This window comes from Haplochromis burtoni, unplaced genomic scaffold (genome assembly GCF_018398535.1).
Source record: "Haplochromis burtoni strain Fernald_Lab_line unplaced genomic scaffold, NCSU_Asbu1 Contig_228, whole genome shotgun sequence".
Taxonomy (NCBI): domain Eukaryota; kingdom Metazoa; phylum Chordata; class Actinopteri; order Cichliformes; family Cichlidae; genus Haplochromis; species Haplochromis burtoni.
In genome coordinates this window covers 373,953-384,563 of record NW_024582589.1, presented here as the reverse complement: position 1 = coordinate 384,563, position 10,611 = coordinate 373,953, and the positions used below count along the sequence as shown (strand labels likewise).

At 43.3% G+C, this 10,611-nt stretch overlaps 1 protein-coding gene across 1 annotated transcript in view; it reads left to right on the top strand.

Moving 5' to 3' along the window:
• Positions 1-10,611, top strand: part of LOC102309871 (alpha-2-macroglobulin) — a 70,644-nt gene that overhangs the window by 51,598 nt on the left and 8,435 nt on the right. Inside the window, exons 22-26 of the mRNA XM_042226795.1 lie at positions 387-438; positions 978-1,061; positions 1,142-1,318; positions 1,982-2,063; positions 10,229-10,385. Coding sequence (XP_042082729.1) covers positions 387-438; positions 978-1,061; positions 1,142-1,318; positions 1,982-2,063; positions 10,229-10,385 — 552 coding nt within the window. The remainder of the gene's footprint in view (positions 1-386; positions 439-977; positions 1,062-1,141; positions 1,319-1,981; positions 2,064-10,228; positions 10,386-10,611) is intronic.

The window sequence follows — 10,611 nt, the reverse complement described above, 5'->3', positions numbered from 1 at the left end:
CTAGTCTGTCAAATGGAATAAATTCTGTTCCCTCTAATATATGTTCTAAGTATTTAATTCCTTTACAACTCCATTCTGGGAAATTAATCATATTATTGTTTTGTAATATGTCAGGGTTATTCCAGATAGGTGTACGTTTGCATGGGATTAATTTTACTGGTATGTTTATACTGGGTCTCGGTCGTCCTCTGACTGAAACAAACTGCTTTAGCAGCTTTCAGCTAATGGGAAAGTCAGTGGGATTGAGTTCAAATAATCCAGTTCACTCTAATGTCTGGAGCATGTCACCAAATCAAAGCTCACTGTTATTATGTTTAAGCTGTTTAGAAGTTTGTTTGGAGTGATGAAATCAGTCGGTCGTCTTTACTTCTGTCTCTCTTCCCAAGGCCGAAGGAACCCCACAGATGGTCAGTCACAACGTTCACCTCTGTCCCCCAGGTAAGGCCTCCTGACTCTGAGTGCTGAACTCTGAACTCCAACTCGGGCCTTTCATTCACACCTCATACATGCATCACAACACTTCCCTGCATCATGATGGTTATTCAGCATGGCGAGGAAACCAAATTCGTTGTGTTTTCGTTAGAGATGGCACGATACCACTTTTTTATGTCCGATACTGATATCATACATTTGGATATCTGCCGATACAGATATAAATCCGATAGTGTTTTTTTTTTCTTTAATCAATAAAAAAATGTTTTTAATATCTTGCTGCTTTTTGTAAAAGTTCATACTCAAGTTAAAAAACAAACAAACACTAAAGCTATTCTGTTACACCTGTATGCAATACACTGCACCCAAAATATTTCATAGTTCAGCAAAACTGATGAATGTAATAAACTTAAACCTGTACTAACCTAACCAATAGGGTTCTAAAACGAGAGAGAGAGAGAGAGAGAGAGAGAGAGAGAGAGAGAGGGCTAATTCTTTCATTAAAGAAGCTTTTTCTTCCTTTTCTTTGTTGTTGTTGTTGCCAGATGGGGTCACGGAGAAGAATGTCTCTCTTCTTATGCCCGAGCTGTTTGTGGCTGGTTCTGCTAGAGCGACCTTTTCTGTGCTTGGTTAGTGATTCTGTTGTTTACTGAACTTTAATTTGCCAGGTGAAACATCTCTGTAGCTTTTCCTCGGTTTGCTTGGGCAGGTGACCTGATGGGCAGGGCAGCGCAGAACTTGGACAAGCTCCTGGCCATGCCGTACGGTTGCGGGGAGCAGAACATGCTCCTGTTTGCTCCCAACATCTTCATCCTGAACTACCTGAAAAGCACTGGTCAGCTGACTCAGAGCATTCTGGACAAGGCCACGCACTTCCTGGAGAGCGGTAAGCACTTGGGGCTTTTTTAGGACAAGGTTTAATGTGCGTGCTCCACCCCCACGCAGAATGATCACGATGATGGTCATCAAATTAAACCTTAAAAAATGCATCAGATGATAACCGTAAAAATGGAAGAGTCGCTGCTATTATCTTAAAACTGTACTCCACTTTGACTTGGACTCAGCCACCGTGCTAATTCCTAAAATTTGCATATTGGCGCTGATAACGGTCATGTGTGGATTTTACCTCTGCAAAATTTGAATCAGCTGATCTTAAAGCTAGTTTTAACTATTTATGGCAGCTGAGTAGAACGAGTGCCAAGTTAAGAGGGTGTGATCTTTAAAAACAGGGCACCAAGTCGAGCTCAGGGGCAATCCTTGCAAATCAGATCAGTCCACACAGCAAGCTGTTAAATAATAAATCAACTTAAATGGCAATAACTGCAGATGTGTTGGTTGTGAAGCCTTGTAAATATGCACATTTGACGGGGGGGCTCCTGTAACATAGCCGGACTGTAGATATAAATTGCACTTGAAATAAACTTGGCACCAAAACTAGAGTTTTGTACGGTAAATAAATCCAAATGTACTTGATTCACATTTTCTGTGTTGTGAAAAAATAATCCTCTATTTTTCCTTTTTATTGATTTCTTGTGTGTTGGTGTTGCAGGATATCAGAGGGAGCTCACGTACAAGCATGACGATGGTTCCTACAGTGCATTTGGGAAGGCAGACTCCTCTGGAAACACCTGGTCAGTAACGTGAATGAGAGCATAAAGATATAAGAAGTAGATGGTGATACAGCAGCTGACTCAACAATGGGCTGCTAATAGTTCATTGGGATGATGGCCTTTGAATTTCAGAGTTATTCTCCTACAGTGTTGGCTGGTGAGGGGAAAAGCTGACACAGAGTATTTTACATGACAATATTGTATGTTTAATCATGCAATATTGGTTTATGAAATGCATTAAAATACTACTGCAAGAGGGCTCATCTCACCAGAATCATGACCATCTACCATCCTATTAACTCAGCTCAGCAGAAGAGCCATCCAGCACTGGCAAACAAAGCTCGACAAAGTTACTTCTTAATTAGAAGCAAGCTAACGACTCAGGCACAGAAGGACACCAACCTCCTTTCATCTACAAAAAAAGTCTGTCTGCTAATTGTACTGACTGTTTTCACTGTCTGTGACTTGTGACTAAACAGCTGCTCAGAGTTTGAGCGTGAACGCTTTTGATTGCAAGTGTTTGCAGAAAAGTTGCCTGATAGGAGGCAACGTTTCTGCAGACAGTTGCAGTCTGTCTGGACAATAACAGTTTTCCATGATTTATTACAGTTAACACTGTATTATCAGAAACAGATTGCATGTAATTGCCAACTTAACCTCATTCAAGTCTGACAGAAGATATTTACCAAGTTCAACTTTGAGGACATAATTTACAGTGAGAAAAAAGATGATGTCACTGCAGTATTCAACATATGAAATCATGTCAATAATATTGCATCGTGTTGAGGGCTGCAACTCTTATTTCGGCAGTCGATGATCTGCAAATTTTTCTTTGATTAGTCAACGATTATTTAAATAACTCTGATCTCTGCTGCCTTCAGCCAACAAGATTATGTATCGGAATTTCAGGAGCGGGACCACGCCTCCAAACATGCTCCTTCCGGTTGTCATCCATATAGGTTCCCCCAGTTCTGCATGCTGTTCATTCTCGTTTACGTGCAAACAGGGTCCATTCCATCCGCTACATCCTCTTGTCCGTCAGCACATCAGATGAACAACTACTCAAGCTCTGCGTTCATGGCTTTTCCTCCGGCAATCAAAGGAGTACACCGGACGTCACGGCGGCGCTTCCGAGAGACCGCATGCTGATGACCTTCTAGCAGTTTTCACTACGTCGATCCATCCAGTCATCTCCGCTAAATCCAGTTATGAAGTGACTTCGGATGCCAAACTCGCAGCTCCCCTCACGAACCCAGAAGCCACGCCGTACCCATGCTTCCAAACAAATCGCAGCTCCAACAGCAAAAGCTACAGCGTACTTCACCGCAAGCACCAGGTAGCAGGGACGACTCAGTTCTGTGCTCCTTCCTCCTAACACCATTTAATGCAAGCTGGAAATCTGTCGCTAGCTACGTGCTCTACTGTTTCTCCATCACCGTGATGTTTTCTATCCCTCCTTTCGCTAAATGTTCAAGCAAGTTGGCAATGGGATGCCCGGTTCTTCCCTATCCACCATTCGCAAACACAGCAGCAAGCCAGTTCTCCATTTCTCCATGGCAAATGCAGCACCGAGTTGCCAGGTTCCCAGCGACTCAACCCTCCTTCACAAATTCTGGAGCTAACCTCGGCACCGGGTTGCCAGGTTCCGTCATTCTCATTCGCAAAAGCAGCAGCAAGCTTTTCGACCATGGGGTTGCCAGTTTATCCACATCGACAAAATAAATAAATAAAATTAAAAGGCACCGGTTTGACAGGTTTTCCTTCATCCCCCCATAGCTTCCCTACTACCGAAATGCCAGTTTCTCCACATCTATCATGGCAAAAAGCAGCAACGAATCCTTCTAGCCCAGGATACCAAGTTCTCATCTCTCATTTGCAAAATGGCCAGTTTCTCTGCATGAGAAAAAAAAGGCACTGGGTTGCCAGGTTTTCCGCAGCCGCAAACCTTCTACCAATGCGTTCGCAGTTTCCGTTCCTCCATCCATCCTTCACTAATTTCAGCAACATGCTTTCATGGCACCAGGATGCTAGGTCCTTCGCTCATATCCAATCGCAGCAGCAAGCTTTTCTATGAACAAGTCGCCAGTTTCCCTTTCCCGTATCCTATATTGGCAAAATGCAGCAGCATGCTTTTGGTACCGGGATGCCAGGTTCTCTTCCTCTATCCCTCCTATGCAAGTACAGTAGCAAGCTTTGGCACCGGGATGCCAGCTTCTCTTCCTATATCCCATCTTTGCAAATGCAATAGCAAAGAGATGCCTGGTTCTTCTTTATCCCTCATTCGCAAACTCAGCAGCAAGCTTGCTAATATAGAGTTGCCAGTTTCTCTGCATTTATCACAGCAAAGCAGCAGTGAATCCTTCTAACGCTGGGATGCCAGCTTCTCCGCATCTAGCCCTCATATGCTAAGCGGCAGATGTTCCTTTCGGCACCAAAACGCCAGTCTGTATTCCTCGCCTTGAGGCGACTTTTGTTGTGATTTGGCGCTATATAGATAAAATTGAATTGAATTTGCAAATGCAGAAAACGCTCTTTGCACCGAGATGCCAGGTTCCGTTCCCTAAGCAGCTTACCCTTCCGTTACTGGATTGGCAGGTTCTGCCACCAATCACTTGCAAAAAAACCCCAAAACATTCCTTTCATCAGGAATTATATATATATATAATATTTTATTAGGTAAAAAAAAATCTGCCATTTGGAACAAATGAAAATTCTCCAGTTTGAAGATGGACTGTCTAAAAACAAGTTCCTATATCTCACTGAAATGTTACTCTGTCGCTGATTGCGCCTTGTTTTAACTGTAATGAGATACTTTGACTAGAAAAAAGACAAATGTACTTGGTAAGATTTGGAGTTTTTGCAGTGTGCCACCAGCTGTGTTTTAGAAAACGTAAGACAGAACCAGGAAGGGTTAAGAAAATGCGATTTGACCAAGCACATGGATATAGGATGATGCAGAGTTGAAATGGATGCAAGAAAATGTCACTGATAACCTGCAGTCCAGTTGGAGACAGTTAGTAGGAAAGCTGTTTATAATTGTAGGGACTTACAACATTAAGCCCTTAGTCTTAATGTCCTAGACACCTACCTGTCCAAATAAATGGCCTGAGAGATTAGACTAGAAATTTGAGTTTGTTAACACGGACTGGCCGGGAGAAGTATGAACTAGGGCTGGGCGATATGGCCTAAAATTCATATCTCGATATTCTTTAGCTGGATGGCGATATACAATATATCTCGATATTTTTGTTAAGCCATAAAGTAAGAACAAAAAGAGAGTTCTTAGTCAAAGCTGTGTCCCAGATGTCACACAGGCAGTTTTATTAACATACAGCGTAGATGTACATGAAAAAATTACTCAAAAATAAATTATGAGCATTTATTAAATAATAATTCTCCATAAATAAAATAAAACAATGTTGTTTTTATGCATAACAAAAAAGCTCACAACTGTGCAGTCAAAATGTAAACTAACAGACGCTGAGCACAATAACAAGCAGCTGCTCTGTTCCCAACTTCTGCTGCGTGACTGACAGCCTGGAGTTTGAAATCCGCTTCGTAACCACGTCTCTGAACAGGTGCCATTTGTGGTCCTTATACACACAATACGGTAATATTACGTTGAAGCATAGTATGCATTACTCTGCAGAGCTCCTGACTACGGTAGCCGTAATGCTCCGACAAGCGGTGCGGCTTTGTAGCTTACCAAAGCATTTTTGACAGATTGCTGAGCGCCGTGTACCACATAAAATCGGTTCACGGTCAGTAAACACAACCAGAACTCATAGATAAGGCACACAGTCGATTTTTGAGAAAATGAAAGGATTTTAGTGTAAGGTTATAGTCCGAAAAATATGGTATACGAGTTTTGTAAGGTAGTTTGTTTCGGGGCAGGAGGCTGGAGACTTTGCAGTCTGGGATGCAGCACACAGTTTCACACACTCTTCATTTTGCTGTTGTAAATGGTGAAAATGCAAGTAATGCTAGCTGCATGGCATCAACATGTTAACGAGGTAACTGCTAATGCTAACTGCAACGCTAACGCGTTGACGCCGTGCAGCCCCACGCATGGGGCGATCCGCGGTAACTCGTTAACAGAGATTTGTCGCGTTAATACAGTTATGCCATTAACGTCATTTTAACGAGAGTAACGCTGCAGCACTAAAATAGTAATCTCTACCGAGCAGCTCCTCTTTGATAGCTGCCGTGTCCGCCTGCAGGTGAAGCGATGGGGGAGGGGGAGTTGAGTTCAGTGAAGGAGAGGCGAGACAGAGTAACGCAGCGTAGAGACAAAAGTGGATGAAAGAGAGGCAAACTTGTGGTTCCACAAGTATAGTAGACTATATCGATATAAACAATATTGTCACGTCTCTTATCTCGTATAAAAATATATCGATATATTTAAAAACTCGATATATCGCCCAGTCCTAGTATGAACAGATCAGAACCATATGGAGCCTGGATTTGGTGTTAAGTGGAGAAAATTCCAGCAAAAGTTAGATGACTGCTATGTAGCATTAGAAAAGAGATGAATCATGGCTGTGTGTTCAGGGTAAGCTTAAAGGGAATGGCACCAAAATACCTTGCCGATATTTTGTTTCTTGTGCACACATTAAATACACATAGAAGGCCAGGGAAGGAGGAATTTGGGTGCCGTTGCTGAAGCTCTCACCCAAACTTGCCAACGGGAGTTGGAGTTGAGTTTTGCAGATGTGAAAACGGAAACAAGCTCTGGAAATTGTCTAATTGCGCAGTGCTGAGGCTAGAGCTCATTTGGCATTGGTGAAGCGAGAATTGCTGGTTGGTAGAAGCCGGGCATAATGTGGGATCAGTGAATTCTGCTTTTATACGAGTATTTCCAGGACGGCGAGGATGACGGAATCAGATTATGCTGCGGACAATCGAAATAATTGAAAGCAAGCAACGACATGAACGTGACAAGACGTGGACGAGATTGGACAAAGGCATCTGCAAAGGAGAAGGATGTAGAATGAGAGAGATTTAAAGTAAGCGGCATTAATGCTGATTGTCCTGGAAAAGGTGATTGGACGAGACCAGTAATGACACAAGCAGCTTGTCAGTGCGGGAAAGTGGGAGTGAGAAAGCTGAGATTTAGCCGGCAGCACCTGGGAGATGTCAGACCAAAGGTCTTTCTTATTGAACTTGCATATAAACTCTCTCAGTATGTGACAAAATTCTGATGTCAGTGAGTCTTATAGTTTACAGTCGATGTCATCGATCGTGTAGACTAATCTTCACAGCGCTCGTCGTGGGCTGTCTGGTGTTTGTTTCGCTGCCTTTGTGAGGACACGGAGCAAACTGGCTCATCATAACCATTTAACCTTAAAACTCAGTCCTAATGCTGGAACCAATGAGAGCAAGCCAAAAGGCTCTTCTACACAACATGATCACAGATGTGCACGATAGTTAGTTTATTTTTATCTAATCATAATTGTTCTTTTTGTTTTCTGGTTTCCTGTGATCGATGACGTCAGTCGCTCGCTCGTGTTTGGATGAGCTGATATCCATCATTTGTCCAAAATTTGGTGAACACACGCAGCAACGACGCACACATGTTCACGGAGTCCTTTCAGCCTCCTTTTCAAAGCACCAAACGCTTTATTTGTATTATTTACTTTATATATAAACTCTCCAAACTGAATCTCCAAACGGTGATTCAGTTCATCTGGACGAAGCGTTTTGTGGGAGAAACGTTTCGTCATCATCAGGTGACTTCTTCAGTCTCAGCTGACTGCAGGCTTCAGTCTTATAAACAGCACATTGATTTACTTACCTGGATGATTGAGCATCAAGACATAACAAACTGAAGTAAAACTGTTGTGTAAATATTTTGTAAACAGTTCTAATCTCAGCCTCTGTCTCAACTGTGTTTACTTTGCATCTGCACGGCAACAACATTGTGATGACCTATAAATACTGACATAACAAAGAAGACATTGGTGCTGCGGTTGCATCAGCACTTATAGAAGCATTCAAACATTTATCCAGAGCTTTGCTGTTGAACTGAATATTTTCAGCTCAATTCGAACACTTGATGTGACGAGAACACAAAGCACACGCAGTGGGAGGTAGACGTGTGTGCGCGCGCGCACACACACGCGCGCTGCATGTCCTCTCTGGTGTTTGGCACCAGTAAGCGTCCTAATAATTTACTTTATGAGGAACCTGCCAGAAAATATTAATATTTTCATTTAATGGGCTTAAAGCACAGTGCCTCAGGGGATTTAACAAATCTACTGCTGTTTTGAAAGGGTGCTGGGCAGTTTGGCATTTGCTGTGTGTGTGTGTGTGTGTGTGTGTGTGTGGGTGTGTGTTTTTGAGAAACTAGGCCTCTCAAGTGTTCAGTTACATTAGAATTTCAGAAGAAAACTGGATGAAAATTGTCCAAATCACTTAAAATAACAACAGTTTCTGTGAATGCGTTGATGTAAAACCTTCACCCAAGCGTCGACGCTGCAGTCCTCCACATGTTTATATGAACAAACAGCACCATGTGAAAGGAGTTTCCTATGGAGACAAAGTCACACAGAATTATCACCGGATCCTGCACCTCCCTCAGTGTGACAGCTTTTAAGCCTCTTACCTCCTGGTTTCTTTTTGTTTTTGGTTCTGTGGCTTTCAGACTCGTCTCTCGTCAGCTCTGCTGTCACACAGAGCAGAAAGCTTCACTATAAACACTCTGATAAACCTGCTGTAGCCACCTGCAGACATGTTGAGACCGGCACATCTGTATACAGGAACATGACCAAATGACTCGTGTGTAGGATGTGTCCTGCTGTGAAATGGACGTAGCCACCACAAAGACGCCCAACAGTTGGCAAAGTCTCGACCTTTGCGTTCTCTCTGCGGCCGGTCCTACCATTTTATTTTCAGCCGTAAGACACTGATAGGGTATTGTTGTCACCCCTGCTACAGACGTACTACCAATCTTAGACAAGTTTGAATCCCAGTGACCTCGACATCAAGGTCAGAGGTAAAGTTCCTGAAGTTCTTGGGAATGCAGCGATTCATACCATGGCTGTATCAAACTGGGAGGCTGACAGGTAGCACTGGGGGCCACCAGTATGTCTGTCATACGTGCACACACGTTCTGACTGGACTGCACAAGGTGTGCCCTATAAAGCATGCCTTGCTTTAATTGTCTCTCTGGTCACCAATAGGGACCATTACTCAAAAAACAAACATCAGACTGTTTACACTTTATTTAACAATAAAGATATCAGGAAGGTTCCCCTGAGCTCACAGATCCTTCTCTCATGGACTTTGACACAGTGAGACTTCCTTTGTGCATCTCCTGCTAGTTTACCCATCCTACACCATCACCCCCAGCACTGGTGAATGGCAGTTTCTCCCATTCAGCTTTGCAGAGCCAGAACCACCAGGCTAGATGGGGAGTGTCTGTGCACAGTCATCGTCAGATCTCTACGGAGATGCTGAATCGGGTTCAAGTCTGGGCTCTGAACATTCACAGTGGTCCCTTTTGGTATTTGCACTGTGTGCTCAGGGTCTGTTCTGCTGGAAGATGAAACTGAAGGTCCAGAGCGCTATGGAGCAGGTTATCATCGAGGATGTCTCCGTACGTGTTCATCTTTAAATAAATAAAGACTGTAACCTGACAGAATGTGGAACAAATGAAGGTCTGTCGATGTTTCTGGATGCATTGTGTACTTTAACAACAGATGTAGGTTTTAAGTGACTGTCTTAGGACCAGGGAGCTCCAAACATCTTTATATGCAGTCTGTGTTGGCAGCTAGAGCATGAAATGGTTAAAGAGCTGGGTATGTTTCTGAGGATCTGTAGCAGCTAAAGGAGTGGAGAGCGAGTGTTAATCTGACAGCAACACAGCTCCCGTGGCCTCCCTGTGGTGTTGGTAACTGTTTGACACTGAAAGTCAGAAATGTATATCTCAGCGTTTTCAGCTTCATGGACTTTCATCGTGGTCTAGTGGTCAGAGTAATTAAACAGTTAGCCTTTTGGGCTCCTGAAAATACAGCACTCGTATACACGATGAATTCTGCTGTATCACCAATGAGCTCAGAGGGATGATTGCTGCAGACGAGTCCTGTGAAGCTGTTATGTAATTGTCCTGAAACTGGGGTCATGTTGGGGTTACTAATACGAATCGACGATTAGATTGGTTTTCTAAAGTGTGCGTGTCTTTCTAGGCTGACCTCCTTCGTGATGAAGTCCTTTGGTGGTGCACGGCCGTACATCTACGTGCAGCCTGAGCACATTACAGAAGCCTGGAGGTGGCTGTCTAAACACCAGCGGCCTGATGGCTGCATCAGATCAGTTGGAAAGCTCTTTCACAATGGCATGAAGGTAACAATCACTCTCTTTAAATGGAGCTTTCTTATCAGCAGCTGTTGGTGCTTTAAATGTTCAGCTTTAGATAAATCTCTCCTGCAAGATAAAAGCACAAAATTAACTCTGTATTAGAAGTGATTTACAGAGAAGTTTCAGAGGAGATGGCCTATAGCCTGCAGGCTACACACACACACACACACACACACACACACACACACACACACACACACACACACACACA